The sequence below is a fragment of the Austrofundulus limnaeus genome, unplaced genomic scaffold (genome assembly GCF_001266775.1).
Source record: "Austrofundulus limnaeus strain Quisiro unplaced genomic scaffold, Austrofundulus_limnaeus-1.0 Scaffold122, whole genome shotgun sequence".
NCBI lineage: Eukaryota > Metazoa > Chordata > Actinopteri > Cyprinodontiformes > Rivulidae > Austrofundulus > Austrofundulus limnaeus.
The window spans coordinates 543,595-559,456 of NW_013952524.1; the positions used below are offsets into that span (position 1 = coordinate 543,595).

The window sequence follows — 15,862 nt, forward strand, 5'->3', positions numbered from 1 at the left end:
GAATAAGTTTTTTTTTTTACCCCATTCTGATGTGAATCTAGGAATATTAGAGGTTACATTGCCGTGTGCTACTTATTTTAATTTTTTGGTTGCTGTTGCTACTCTGTTACAAATTGGAAATGTAATAATGATATTTTGTTGTGGTATGGCTCTAAAAAGCACAAGTTTTAATGAAAAAGGCAGAGGAAGCAGCCACATGAATACTACAGACAAAACAGTTAAGTCTTTGTTTTGCTGTTTTAACACAGCAAAGGTGTGTGTGTGTGTGTTAAAGAGGGAGGGAAATGTATGCTACGCAGCAGCAACGAGACAYTAAGAGATTGGCTTTCTGGCAAGAGACAGACAGACGCCTATGGGTGCACAACCCACCCACCTCGTTCCAAAGGTTGCAGATCTACCTGTGGAAATCACTTGCTGCAGATAATGGCAGCCTGTGTGTTGCTGAGAGAGGTGAGTGTGTGGGATTGATTTCCAGACAGCATAGTTCTTTACCTGTACGCAGCACACACAAGCCAGGACTCTTGGATTTTAGACGCTGTGGAATAAAATGAGCTCAGCGTTACYGTGCTGCTGCTAATCTGAAAACACTTTGCTGCTGCCCAATTAAGAGAGCAACAACCATTAAATCAGATGGGCAGGAACATGATATTTGCAGACCTTTTAGTGCCAGAACAACTTGGATCAAMTTTAGGATTCATTTTTATCCACATGATCTCAATGGTGCCAAATGCTCTGTTTCTTTTTATGTATTAAAATTACAAAAGAAGTTGACTTTGACTCTTTGAAGGATTGCAAGCAACAACATGGAGTTTTATAACATTTGAACCATTTTAAGAAAATAAGTACCCAATTTACCAGTTTTTGTTATAAGATTAGTTAGGGAACTATCTTTTTATTCAAATAAAATAACTGACTGTGCTGGGGAAGAAAAAGCAAAATGGAATTAAGTAAAATATTCTAATGCATTTTGGCACAATTTCAAACCTATAAATCCAAGTCAAAACAATTTCTATAAACTGACGTCTAATCTTACAAACTTCATGGAAATAAAAGATAAACTACTGGTGCAAAAAGCTTGAGCAAACCTTGTGATTTTGTCATTTTGATGCAAGCACACACCAGTTGACTTTAGAAAAACTGYAATTAATCTAAACGTAATCTTTTGCTGTAGTCTAAAGTTAACATTTTATATTTGCACCATTTAGCACAACATCTGCAAGGTGGGTAAAACTTGAACATTTTAGAATTTTCTTTTCAAAAGGCACTAATGCAGCTATACTACACTGATATCAACTTTGTAATACACTGCCTGGCCAAAAACAAGTGTCCACCTGGATTTAGTGCTATGATGTTGTGTTGCTGCAGCTGGTCAGGTCTAGGTTCAGCACCAGTTTGTGCTCAAAGAATGAGGTCAGCTGACCTGAATAAACTGAATGAGCAGGTTATTCCATCAATGGATTGTTTCTTCTCTGATGGCACAGCCATGTTCCAAGATGACAATGCCAGGATTCATTGGGCTCTTATTGTGAAAGAGTGGTTCAGAGAGCATGAGACATCATTTTCACACATGRATTGGCTCCACAGAGTCCATTGAGAATCTTTGGGATGTGCTGGAGAAGATCAGACATCATCAATGCAAGATTTTGGTGAAAAATCAATGCAACCGTGGATGGAAATAAATCTTGTGATGTTGCAGAAACTTAKTGAAACAATGCCACAGTGAGGGGGTCCAACAAAATTTTAGAGTGTGAACTTTATTTTTGGTGGTGACTTGTTTTTTTTTCCTGGCCAGGCAGTGTGTTACATAAGTTGAAATTGATACCTACAATTTGATGTGTAAAATAAGAACCAAGAGCAAAAGAACTGTTGCAGCTGCCGCCGTTATCATTATGCCACTTATTATGATCACCACCTGTGTCTGTCGCTCCCTGGCTGCCAAGTTAAAGACAGGCAGACAGAAAATAAGGCTCAAACAGTTGCCGCGCGAAAACTATAAGATTCTAAAAACTAAATTTCTGATGGTCAAAGATAAGTAAAAAAAAACATTAACCTCTAGTTTTGAGCAGACAGTTGTGAGCTAAAGCATGCTTAAAGGCTGGGGAAGCTTGGTTGTGCTCTCTGTCTGCAGTCTGAGGGGATATGAGAGAAAGCTGAGACACACTGGATCAAAGATTTCATCATTTGTATTTGTCATTTCCATCTTTTCAGTTCTAACTTTAGGGAAATACATGTAGTTAAAATTACCGGTGAACATTCTTGAGATAAAAAAAACCTGTAAAATCATAAAATGTAATCAGTGATTGAATAAAAAACACAAACTTTATTTCTGCTGTGAAGAACAGTGGGCTTTTTCCTCTCACGATTTACACCAAAATCCCATTCATCTTTATTGTTTTTTTATTTGCACATGTTACATGTTTTTTTTTCAAGGATGCATTTCTTTTGAGCAGAATAAGAGTAAGAGTGTTTCGACACTTTTAGCCTAAATAACAGTAAAAGATTGGCAGCACAAATCCTACATGTTTATTTACAAGAACATCTTCTTCCCTCCTGCTCAAAAACACCTCAGCTTGTTGAATCTCAGCTCTGTCCTCTTCACGACCACAGTTGCTCACAATGCCACCACTGACATTATTAAACACATATCTTGGTATCTATCTAAGGGGAGTTTGCCAACAGGAGAAGTTACTCGATCCAGGCCTGTCTGCTTTAACCACAGGCGACTGTGGACGTGACAGGCTGATGTCTGTTCACATAAAAGAGCTTTTGTTTGAGGAAAAGGCAGCCATCCAGAAAAGAGAGGTGCGCTAATCTCTTTTTTCCCCCTTCCTTCTACTTCTTCATCATTATGGTTTTTCAGAAGCAGGTGAAGGAAAGTTGAACAGAGATGTGCAAAGAGCAGAACATGAAGTTTTTTTTGCCTGCTGAAGTTGCATCACTGTTTCACTAAACGTTGGCCACATTTCTCCTACATCCTTCTACCTCTAAAGGTTGAATTCAGTCCATCTGTATTCCTGTGCTCAAACCTCCAGAGTGAAACATTTAATGCCGCTGCCAAATAAGAACAATCAACAACAGCAACGCTTTAATGAGGGGCAAAGAAAACACGATTTAAAAATGCATTATTTATCGCTTAATTACATGTAAAGTAATTAAAATAGGATTGTGATTTCTTTTTAGTTGCAACAATAAGGAAATATAAAACAATAAGTGGAGCAAATGAGCTATTTTGCTGTCATTTAACCCTGATGTTTACTCAATCAGTAAATGGATTTAAAACCATTTAAGCTCTTTGAATTAATTGAAGTGTTCAAAATAAGGCGTTTTTGAAATGTTTTTAAAAATGAAGCCGTTAATCTGAAACATTGCAGAGGAGAACTATTTTTACATTCATAGTTAAAAGATTTAAATAATGAAAATACAAGAAATTTTAACAGCTGTGTAGATTATTATTACAATTAGGGAAATTATCATTTGGCCTATTTAAAACATCCTTACTTATGAGATATTAATATTTGGGGGGAAAGCAGTGAGGAACAGGTCAAGTATTTATGCATCATTTGACTTTTTTTTTATTCACAAATTTCACGACACTTCACAAGATGCAAAATCCTCATTTCTGATCTAYACAACACAATAATGTATATTTGACTCATCTCTGAAGAGGTTTTGGCCTTTTTAATTATTCTGGACTTCCTTTTAATTACAATCTAATTACAGATTATCTATTTGTCTATATTCCAAGACAAAGAGGGGCTCAAACCGATCTGAGAGCAGTAGTTTGGAAAGTCTCCACAGCATCCTCCGACCTCCGAGTGTGCGCACTTGGATAAAAGGTGTCCCGCTGACGCCTTGGAAGGGGCGCACTCCTCTGGGCACGCGCTGAATGTGGCGGCGCACGGTATTTGGTGCGAGTAAAAGTAGCTGGCCTGTCCGGAGAGCATGTTAAAGGGGTCGGACAGCGGCAGGGCGCACGCGGGKATGGATGGAGAGAAGGCGGCGGCGGCGGCGGCGCAGGACGCGCCGATCTGATGGCGGCGCGTCTGCGCGCAGCTTACTTCGATGTAGGACATCTCCTGGCGCGTGTGCACGAGCCGCTCCGCCTCTGCTGCTGCTGCTGCGCTCAGCCGGGCTCGCTGCGAGACCACCGAGGCAGCGTGGTTGGAGAAGCGAGGCTGGGCGCTCAGGTAAGCCCCCGCGCCCAGGTGCTGCGTGCGCACCGGAGGTTGGAGAGGCAGGAACGGCGGCACCGGCCAGTAAAACGAGCTCGCCCCGGCTAAGGTCACGCTGGCGTTGGCGGGCATCAGACGACCCCCTCCCCTCTTCAGACCGAGTTTGGTCCTGGAGCTGGCGGCGGAGGCTCTGCGCCGCAGCTTCCCGGAGGTGCCGCCTATGAAGACATCATCACTGCAGGGGTCCAGCATCCAGTAGTTGCCCTTCCCCGGGTCGTCGTAGTGGCGCGGCACCTTCACGAAACACTTGTTCAGACTCAGGTTGTGCCTGATGGAGTTCTGCCAGCCTTGCCTGTTCTGRCGGTAGTAGGGGAAGTTGCTCATGATGAACTCGTAGATGCCGTTGAGTGTGAGCCTGCGCTCCGGACTCTGGCGGATCGCCATCATGATGAGCGCGTTGTAACTAAAAGGAGGCTTCTCGGCTTTGACGCCTTCCTCTGCTGCTCCCCCTGTTTTCTTCGATGCTCCCCTGTTCTCCTCCAATCTGGCGGCCTGCTTTGAGTTGCCGAACTTCTCCTCCGGACCGGCTTTCTCCTGGGCGAAGGCGGAGGAGGAGGAGGAGCAGCAGCGCGCTTTGCGGGACGGAGAAGGAGCGGGCTCCTGCTCGGCCATCACCGCCTCTCGTCTCCACAGCAGGCTGCTGATGCTGAAGGAGGAAGACTTGTGGAAGAGTCGCTTCGGAGCTTTCAAGTCCTCCATCTCTCCCACCCGTGGAGCCGTGTCTCTGTCCTGCGGGGCTTGGGGAGCGCGTGACTGAGCGCGCACGGCAGGGATGCGCTGATCCAAAGTGGTGACGAGCCGAGGACGCACTGACCAAAGAGCGCGCCAGCAATTGCGCATGATCACAGCAGCTCGGGCCTCCGAAGCGCCTCTAGATCTCTGCAAACGGGTCATCTGACGCGCAATTTGTAGCCATTTAAAGCAGAACAAACCTGTGCGCGTAAATTACTTGTTTATGAAGAGTTTCAGCATCAGTTTCAAATTGTTGCAACGGAAAACCCGCGCTGAAGAAGACGCTCAAACCTGCAGGAAAACAAGGCTGCTGTCAGTCTGCATGACTGATCAGTGAACTCTTCGGGTGCAATTATAACGCATTCGAAACCCAAGCTGCCCTTAAAGGTGCTGCTTTCCCCCCCGGGCTGGCCTCACCTTCCTCTCATTTGTCTTCTACCTCTCATCTGCGCACCATTAATCTAAACATCAAGGATTAATGTGCAAACTGTCAAAAAAAAAACATTCTGTACGAGTTACACTTTGCGCGCAGTGTCACCATAAACAAATAAAATACAATGTAGTGATTTTATGGCGCATCACTGACAAGACAGGAAACAAAAAGGCCCCGGAGCTGGAAGCATGCAGGCCTTTGCGCGCAAAAAAAACGATTTGCGGACATCTACATTGGATTAGCCCATCATTATTATAAATCTAGTGATTTTTGTTTGTGCTGAAACATGAATAAATAAAACTCGTTTGTTTTCAAACACACGCGGAGCTTTTTCAAACCCTAGAATGACGCGCAAAATGAGAAAAACAGCAAAAACACTTTTCAATAGATATTTTTTTCAAAACATCTCAAGGATTTTTCTTTTCTTTTCAAAGGCTAAAAATGAAAACCAAAAAAAGACCAAAACAAATACAATCGTAACTTCTTTGCAGCAAAGCTCAAGCATTAAATTCAAAGACTAGAAAACTACAGTAAATTATATTTATAAAGCCATGGTTTAACTGGGACTCTTTACAAATAAATTGTACTTCATTCTACTTGATGGCAGAAATAAAGCATTAATTTATATTTTCACTTCAAGGTTTTCATGCAGAATTTTAGGATCTTCACTTTCCCATTTTTACTTTTCACAGTAAATATAAATTCCAGTCAATTTTTGACTCTCTGTAAAGAAATTCACAGGTTTGTTTTTAGTCAAGATGCAGATTTATTTATTCATTATTTAATTATTCACATCCACCGTTTTAGCTGTTCACAGCCAGATGTCAGAAATGACGTAACTACACATATAATTTTCTCCTGCCTCCTGTCATTGATACGGGGCCTCTGTGTGCAGCACAAGTGAGCACTTGTTGGGAATGCTTTTGGCACTGCGCAAAGAAGGCAGGAGCTTCGGAGTTTGTAATCCTCTTGGATGCATAAAAAAACCCAACATAATTTAATTACAAGTCCTTTTTTGTTGTTGAATGGTTAGAGGAACAATGGGGTTCCTGCAACAACATCATCAGACTGTTGGTGATCCAGAGAAAACTGAAATAGTTCAGAATTTGTGTGCGTTCTATAAAAATCATGATCAGTATCTTACCTGCTGTAGACAGCGCCTCAATTCGGAGAAATTCACTTTAATTCTGACTGAATTGACAACAGCTGAGCAGAGCTGTTCTGTTCCAAAAACAATCCCAATCTCATAATTTTTCAAACAGTGCAAACATTAGTTTAGCTTCAAACTGTTATTTACACAATTTACTATTTAGGGCTGCCACCGAAATGGGGCCAGGGAGCCACCTCAAAAATAAATAGATAAATAAATAAATAAATAAATAAAAGAGGCCCCCCCACCCCCGTTTTGCCCCCTCCTGGTCAAAGAGTTTCAATCTCTTGAGCAGAAGTCTTCAGCCCTGTTCGTCTTGACCCACCGTCCTGAATGCTTTAACTGCTTCCCTGCTTCAGCACTCCTGATTCAAATAATTAAAACAGCTCAGAATAAGTTTTTTCAGAAGCCTGTCAATCACTCATTAATCCAGTCAGACTCAGGTGTGTTGAAGCAGGTAAACAGCTAAAAACATGCAGCACAGTGCAGGAACAGCGTTGAAAACCTCTGAGAGTCACAAGGTTTTGCTTTGTGTGCATCTTTGTTTTCCCCAAGGTGATTAGTGGAACCTCATACCCATTAAAAAAATCAAACATTGTTTTTTAGCATTCAAAAGCTGAAAATATAAATATGCATTTTTAAAGTTATAAATAAAATGAAACATAAAATTTAGTTCTCCTGGAAAAACAATCTAGTGTCCCAGGATGCATGGGTCTCAGAAGGTTATATGTTTTTTTTTTATAAATATAAACTCAGGAGAGAACAAGCTTCAATAAGCTGTGTGAGTCTTTTTCTTAATAAATCATTTTAACTAAATAAAAATTAAAGTAGTACAATGCATATCGGAATGTGATTCTCTAATTMCTTTATTGCTGTATTTTTAAAATAACCTACGTGACAACAACATAACAAATTTCCTGGAGTTTTATGCTTGGTGCCAGCCCACAACTTTCAGTGGTCCATACACAGCTCCCCTGTTAAACAATGTCTGGAGGCGCCACCGTTATTTGTGTCTCGCTACCCATGTAGCTTCTTATTCTGCAGAAATATCCTTACGTTTCTGTCAGATTAACAGTAATGTAGAACTGACTAAAGTAGTGATTCCAAAAGTTAGAGTCAGGACTTTAATATGGGTCCTGAAACAATGAGTTGGGGTCTTGAAAACATTTTTTTTAAATACTTGCAAAATAATTCTATTTAAAAAGAACTAACATTACTTTTTCCTCAGTTGTTACAATGCGTGTGGTTAATATACATAACAATTTATAAAAGTAGCATAATGAATATTGTTGCTTTGACACGATACTGTATAAAGGTTTATCACCCCAAAATAAATGGGAGCACAKGTCTCTGCTGGTATCTGTGGGTCAAAAGCTGAAAGGTTTGGGAATTACATAAGTGCTTTCAAATTTGTGTTGATTTGGGCCTTATTTTGTTTGCTCATCAATTTAGTAAGAATGAATTATTTCTCTTAAATGAGATGGTTTAGAAATGAAAACAAATAACTTTTCAAACGAACCCCACTTTTCAAAACTAATCAGTTGATTTAAGGAGGTAGTTTATAGGGTTTCTAAACTACAAAAAAACCCCTCTTAATTGCACAGAACATAGTTTTTATTCGAAAGAAATTCAAAACAACATCAGAACACAAAATTATATTCACAAGTCTTTAATTTATATACAAAAAGTTTCCGTTACATAAAAGAGGCTCATATTGTAAACAGATTCTAAGATGAAAATCAAGTAACAAAACACATTTAATGTCAGTTACTTTAGATTCAATGTAGAATTTTCCTGCTTTAGTTCACAGTTTACTGCAGACGTGTAGAACTTGTTGGGCTCTTCCTGTGTTTTGTCTCCCTCTGTTGACACAGAGCCATCATGCTGGAGTCAAACTCTCCAGGAAATCCAAGTTGACATAATAAAAGGCAATAAATTGGTTTGTTAGTAGGGGTGCAACAATAAATGTACCCATTTCGAACCATATCGAACAGAGCTTTAAGTTCAATACACACTTGTATCGAACAATACAGATTTTTAAAATTTACTTTATCAGCTTGTCTTCTGAAGATGCTCTGTGTTGAAGGATCAGTGGATCTGTGTTCGACTACTCCACCAAGGCTGCATTTTTGAGCACAGATCCACTGAGAAACTTGCTGTTTCAGCAACATTTAATTTAAAAACTGTACTTTTGAGGTTAAATAAATGTTCATAGTTAATTTAAATAAATTACAAGTTAAAAGGGACATGGAAATTTCTCTTTTTTGTATGGAAAAATATCGAACCGTGAGACTTAAGTATCGAATCGAACCGAATCGTGAATTTTCTGTATCGTTGCACCCTTGATTGTTAGTGTTTAATTTAGGAGTTTCTTCATCACACACCCACATTGTTCAGTAAAAACATGGTGAAGGCTGCAGCTGATTGTAAAGTAAGTCTCTCATCATTGAGCTTTACGTTGTGCTCCTCAGCTGTGGCAGTGCAGCGTAAAGGTTTTCTCCCGGGCATATCGTGTTTCCTAAATCTCGGTGTCCAAACAGGACAAACTGTGGTTGTAAAAAGCCTAGGGAAACTCCAGAGATCAGCAGCTGTTTGACTGATTGTAGTGCATCTTTGCTTGGCGTGTCATCTGAAATATAACAAAAAGAAATCAGTCAAACCTCTCCTGTTTCATTCTGAGGCTAATACAAGTTAATGTAACCTGACAAAAAAAGTGCTCACTGGTATAATTTCCCATGAAGGCAATGCCCAGGGTGTCACGATTGTGACCTTTGGTATGAGCTCCCACCACACCCCAGCCACGTCCCTCAAACACAAGGCCGTCTCCACCAACAAGAAAACTGAAATAATGATCACAAAGGAACACGTTTACAAAAACAACTCAAAAACATATAGTCTGAGCAATTGAAACAAAACAGATGCTCACTTATAACCAATGTCATCAAAGTCTCTGTCATTCATGTGGAACCTCTGGATGTGGAGAACTCCTTCCTTACACTCTGCCAGACCTCTGCAGCTTTGGAAGGCAGTGTGGTGGATCACAACCCTCTGAGCCGGGCCTCTCAGGGTCTCCTTTTGTTTAGGAGGGGCCGCTCCCCACTGCTCTCTGGAAACTATGTTCACTGAAAAGCAGACAAAGGAAAAAAAAAACACTTGTTGAAGCACAAGTTGTTCTTATAGAATAAAAAAAGCCTAAATGATAGTGTCCTACCTGTCTGCTTCATGAGGGCACTCAGCTGCTGCTGCTTGTGGAGACTGCACTGCTGCAGACTGAGCACCTCCCTTATCAGAATGAGTTCAGGAGGGAGTGGTTGTGGAAAGTACACCTTCCGTGTTCTTTATCGTTTGTGCGTGTGTGTTCATGAAAACAAGTTATTTTCCGACTGGTCGGGCTGGCTTGTGTTGCCCAATCAGCTGTTAGGAATATACATGCTTGAAAAAATAAGGAAGTGGAACTGAGTCTTTCTATGTGCGCACAGGGTTTGAAAAACTGGAGCAGGTTWTTTTTTCTTTACCACAGATCAGGCATGACTTTGTCACAGGGGATGAATGTAGGCTTGTGGGTAAATTATATGATTACAAAACTACACAACAAAATCTATCCCTAACAACAAAACAGCAACAAATCTGTCTCACTGTAATTTAGAAAATAAAACCAATTTGGACTTTTGTAGCAACACACTTGAAAACTTAAAACCATAACTAGGGCTGCCAGAAACAATTATTTTTATAATCGATTAATCACCGATCATTTTGTCGATTAGTCGACTAATTGGATCATATGTTAATTGAATATAAAACATACAGCTTATCACGCCAGAATGCAGCTGCTATTATATAACCATCGTTAGATTTTAGCTATATGCTAACTAAAAATAATTGCTGTGGAAGGCAAGTTCTGCTCTGCAGATATTGTTCAGGTTTCTCTTTCATTTTCTTAAAATGATCCCACACTTTTGAGCTCCGTTGCTGGGTAGCCATGATACCAGAGCCTGTCTGTATAATGTCTTGTGACGTCCACGGCCTACCCCAGTTACCACTACTGTGCATGTGTGTCAAGGACAGAAAGGCAGATGTGGCAGTGGAAGGTGTCAAARCAGTTTGGAGAGAAAAACAAAGTAAAGAACAAAAAAAAAAAGAAAAAGAAAACGATTAATCGATTATTAAATTAGTCATCGATTACCCATAACCCTCAGGTGGGAGAGGAATGAGATTAATCTGTGATCTTTAGCTCCACCCACTCCAGAATTGATAAAGCCCCCAGAATAAGAATCAACACGTCTCCAACTACAGAATTGAAGAACATGGAGGGACTTACCAAGTTTTGGATAAAAGAGAATCCATAACGTCCAGATGTCTCAGTGGTCCTTTACGTTGGAATCATTGGGTATTTACAGTGCCTGTGACATCATTTTTTTGTATTAAACATGAATGTATTTTTGGAAAGATAACATTGATAAAATATTGCAAAACAAATTTCACGCTGCTGAGATGAACAGTTGTTGAGATTTTTGCATGTGAAGAAACAGGAAGTGAWGTCAAAGGGGAATGTCTGCATGTAAACAGAGCGTTGTTACAACAGCTAACAACAGAGACTGTTTCTCTAGATTATTTTGAATTTCTATCAAAGAGAGATGAAGAGTCAAAGTTTAAATTATGTTGTTTTAATAACCAAAGACCAGAGAGTTAATTTTATTAAAGAGTTCCCCTTTGAAGAAAATATGCCAGTTATGAGACAAAATGTGTAAAATCATGTGTATTATGCATATTTTTTAAGAATCAAGATGTTTTCTTTGATTTTTTGTATTTGAAGGATAAGCGTGACCCACATGTTGTGAAAGTATAGCCCAAAACTGAGCACACCATTGGATGATTGATGTGTTTGTACCAGTTATTAAACAAACCCATGGCATCTGCTTCTGCCAGTCAGATACCAATAATAAACTCTTTTCAACGCCTCATCTCAACGACTGACATGGACTGAACTACAAGTTTACCGTCTMCTGTGTTGGTTGTCATTTCCACCTGAGCGTGAACGTTTGTGTCTGCAGCGGTGCCACCAACGTCAGAAATGAATCTCATTTCTGTAGAACCACAGTTCAGTTATYACAGCTGCAACCGTTCAAGTAAAAACAAAATATAAATACATAGCCTACAATTGTCTGAAAAAAGATGTTATAAGATGAGGTCATGTTATGAGATGTTGCACATTTGAGTATATCACCATTAAAATCAAATGCAGATTGAATAAATGGAGTAAAGCGACAGATGACCTAAAACCAGGTTTTAGAAATGAGTTACAGAGTTTGATGGTAGGAACAACCTGTAGCCCATTGTCCAGGACTCCATCCACCTTTGACAGCATCCTCCTCTTTGATGCTGCCTTCAGAGCCCAGCTCCACTCCCACATCACCACCAATTGCAAATCAGTTTGTGGAGTGTGTTTGCGTCTGTTCCTGTGGCGGTGCCAGGTGGAAAAGACCAMCCCTGCCACTCTTGTGGACAGACCTGGGTTGCCTCTGGCATGGTGGGGTGGKAAGCCAGACCGGGCTCACATGGGATCAATGGTGGTTCGTTTGATTTCCACCTCTTTAAGTACTTACCTTTAAATGTTGTTTGTGCAGACCACAACTAATAGAAAAAAAAAACAACAAGATGGATAGAAAACAGGGAGGTGACACTGAAGTTCAGGAAAGCTTTCTTAAATGTAAGATTAAGGCAGGTGAAAGATGAGAGTGTGACGTCTGAACGAGTCAGAGCTGCGGTATGAGGTGCCTTTCTACTGTGGCGTATGAAGGGCGTATCTACAGGTTAAGCCCGGTTTTTCCCAAGTCATTCCTTTATTCTAGTTCATCAGTGAGATTTGGTTTGTAACGATACAAATATTTACAGATTTGTCAGTGGAATCTTTCTCCATTCCTGCTGAATTCAAGGTTTGAGCTGTTTAGCAGTTCACGGTAATGCTGACTTTCTTTATGAGCCACGTTAACTCTTTAAGAAGGAGTTCTTGTTTTGCCGAAACAACCAGCAGTGCTAAAGACCCTGTCACTATGACGTTTTAGACAACTTATGCCAACTTATGAAAATTTTAGACATCTATGTTGAAGATGGAATTCAAAAAATCAACAGGAAGCTTATTTTTGGCGTGTACACACTGTAATGCTAACAAATTGATCAAATATATCACTTTTATTAGCAATTTAGACAAAAAATATTTCATAAGTTGGTATAAGTTGTCTAGTGTGACAGGGCCTTAACGTATGGTGTCCTTGATTTGAACAGTTAAGTTACATTTTTTTGATAACAGGCTTGGATTTTAAGGTACAGTGTAAAAATAATTCTGCATACAGGTAAAATGATATATTGGCCTGTCACTGTGGCTGCACCTTGACTACAGGCATGCTGTCTTTGTTTTTTGTTTACATCTTCCAGCTTTCTATAAGTTCGTTGCTGGCTTAATGTGTTAAATACTGATACTACAAACCATATCAGTAAAAAACACTGTAAAAAATTTAAACAGTATCAAATAGCAGATTATTCTATTTTTATCTTTAAAATGATCATGTTCACTTTATTGGTTTAGCCCTCAGCAAAGACTTGAAATCACTTTTTTAAAATCGGGAGTATGGAAATAAGCGTTTAAACCTATATCATTAACACAATTTCAGTTTCTGAGAAAAAAAAGAGCTGATGAAATTTTGTGATTGTTTCAACGTCTGTTCAGTTAAACCTGTCTTAAGGTCAGTTTGTGGTGTTTTGGCAGCACATCGAGTTGGGTGAAATATTTAGTTTTTTTTGTTTCTGGTACAAAATGGCACACATCTAACCACAGAATTGGAAATACAGTCTTGAACTAGACATGGGTTTTTATCATGTAAAAACAAGTGTGCATTGCCTTGTAGCATGTCATTGCAGCATGGCTTTGCCTGCAGCACTGGACTTGCAGAATGAACTTTGACCAAGTTCAAATGTGTTTTTGCTTGTGCCTGTCACATCAGCAGGTGTTTGTAATTAAGGTAAATGTGTGACAATTTGAAGTTTGAAGAGATTTTTTGTTAAACTTGCATTAGCTGGGTTTTGAACCCTGATCTCCCACACAAAAGACCATGACATAGACTACTAGACTGTTGGAGCTGTGGCAGGGTGTGGTGCCAGGGGTTGGTTTCTATGTGTGCAGAAAGAAGCCACATTGCCAATACAATTATTGACACTAAACTGCATAATATTACAACAATAGAGCAATATTAAGACAATGATATAGTAAAACATCAAAATACAATCATATTAATATTGTAAATACTGAACTATTGAGATGAAATATAAAAAAAAAACTATGGTGCAGTACCAAGTTGAGTACAGCTGGGGGCAGTATTGGACCATTACAAGACCCCATTGACTCATTATATGAATTTGGAAAAAAGTTTAAACATTAATATTTCAAAAACTACAAGTTGTACAGGTACCAAAAGGCATAGCAATCATTTGGCACAGGACCTTTTCAGATAGAAATTACAATGACAGCTGTAGGACAAAGCATGTAGGAGGAGAAGCATGCCAAAGTGGAGATGACTTGGATGGGAAACGAATCACAATAGTGTGCATTGCATTGGCAATGTATGCTGACTAGACATTGGTTTTTACGATGTAAAAACAACTTTGCATTGCCATGTAGCATGTCTTTGCAGCATGGCTTTGCCTGCAGCAGTGGACTTGCAGAATGAACTGTGACCAAATTCTAATAAGTTTTCTATACCAGCTTGTGCCTGTCAAGTCAGCAGGTGTTTATAATTAAGGTAATTTTGTAACAATACGAAGTTTGAAGAGATTTTTTGTTAAAGTTGTTTTAGCTGGGTTTCAACCTGTGATCTTCTACATGAAAGTTCATGGCACTAACCATGAGACTATTGGAGCTGTGGCAGAGGGCAATGTCAGGTGTTGGTTTGTATGTGTGCAGAAAGAGGCCACATTGCCAATGTGATTGTTGACATCAAACTGCAATATATTACAGCAATAGAGCAATATTAGGACAATATTATAGTAAAACATCAAAATACAATCATATTAGTATTGTAACCACTGAACTATTGAGATGAAATATTATTAAACTATGGTTCAGTACTGAGTAGATACAGCAGGGGGCAGTATTGGACCAATACAAGGCTCCACTGACTCTCATTATAAATTATTAAACATTAATTTTTCAAAAACTATAAGTCGTACAGGCACCAAAAGGCATAGCCATCATTTGGCACAGGAGCTTTACAGATATAAATTACAATGGCAGCTCTAGGACAAAGTATGCAGGAGGAGAAGCGTGCCAAAGTGGAGATGCCTTGGATGGGAAACGAATCAAAATAGTGTGCATTGCCAATGCAATGCACACTGACTAGACATAGGTTTTTACGATGCAAAAACAAGTGTGCATTGCAGCATGGCTTTGCCTGCAGCATTGGTCTTGCAGAATGAAGTGTGACCAAGTTCAAATGTATTTTCTAATTATTATCAGTCAAACACCTGCCAAGTCAGAAGGTGTTTGTAATTAGGGTAATTGTGTGACAATATAACAAATTGAAATTATGTAGTTTTACTGAAGCAGTTTGTTCATAGCTGGGATTGAACCCTGATCTCCTGAATGAAATCCCACAGTGTTAACCATGAGACAATAGGAGCTATGGTAGAGGACAATCCCAGGGCTTGGATTGTATGTATGCAGAAAGAGTTTACCTTGCCAATACAATTATTGACACTAAACAGCATATTACAAAAATAGAACAGTATTAAGACAATATTATAGTAAAACATCAAAACACAATCATATTAGTACTGCAAACACTGAACTACTGAGATGAAATATTAAACTATGGTGCAGTGGTCCAAGTTGAGTATAGCAGGGGGCAGTATTGGACCAATAAAAGGCTCCATTGACTGTCATTATGATTCATTAAACATTAATATTTCATAAACTATAAGTTTTACAGGCACCAAAAGGCATAGCCATCATTTGGCACAGGAGCTTTACAGATATAAATTACAATGGCAGCTCTAGGACAAAGTATGCAGGAGGAGAAGTATGTCAAAGTTGAGATGACTTAGATGGGAAACAAATCACAATAGTGATTACAATGGCAGCTCTAGGACAAAGTATGCAGGAGGAGAAGTATGTCAAAGTTGAGATGACTTAGATGGGAAACAAATCACAATAGTGATTACAATGGCAGCTCTAGGACAAAGTATGCAGGAGGAGAAGTATGTCAAAGTTGAGATGACTTAGATGGGAAACAAATCACAATAGTGATTACAATGGCAGCTCTAGGA

The 15,862-nt window shown here is 39.5% G+C and overlaps 2 protein-coding genes across 2 annotated transcripts; both read right to left on the reverse strand.

Moving 5' to 3' along the window:
• Positions 1–3,378: 3,378 nt before the first annotated feature.
• foxg1c (forkhead box G1c) lies at positions 3,379–5,315 on the reverse strand. The gene has a single exon (XM_014015014.1). The coding sequence runs from the start codon at positions 5,124–5,126 to the stop codon at positions 3,726–3,728; it is 1,401 nt and encodes a 466-aa protein (XP_013870468.1). The 5' UTR covers positions 5,127–5,315; the 3' UTR covers positions 3,379–3,725.
• Positions 5,316–8,818: 3,503 nt separating this feature from the next.
• pglyrp5 (peptidoglycan recognition protein 5) lies at positions 8,819–10,099 on the reverse strand. Its single transcript, XM_014015015.1, has 4 exons — positions 9,759–10,099; positions 9,474–9,669; positions 9,269–9,387; positions 8,819–9,176 (listed from the first exon to the last, which is right to left on the reverse strand). The coding sequence occupies exons 1-4, from the start codon at positions 9,769–9,771 to the stop codon at positions 9,001–9,003; spliced, it is 504 nt and encodes a 167-aa protein (XP_013870469.1). The 5' UTR covers positions 9,772–10,099; the 3' UTR covers positions 8,819–9,000.
• Between the last annotated feature and the right edge of the window lie 5,763 nt (positions 10,100–15,862).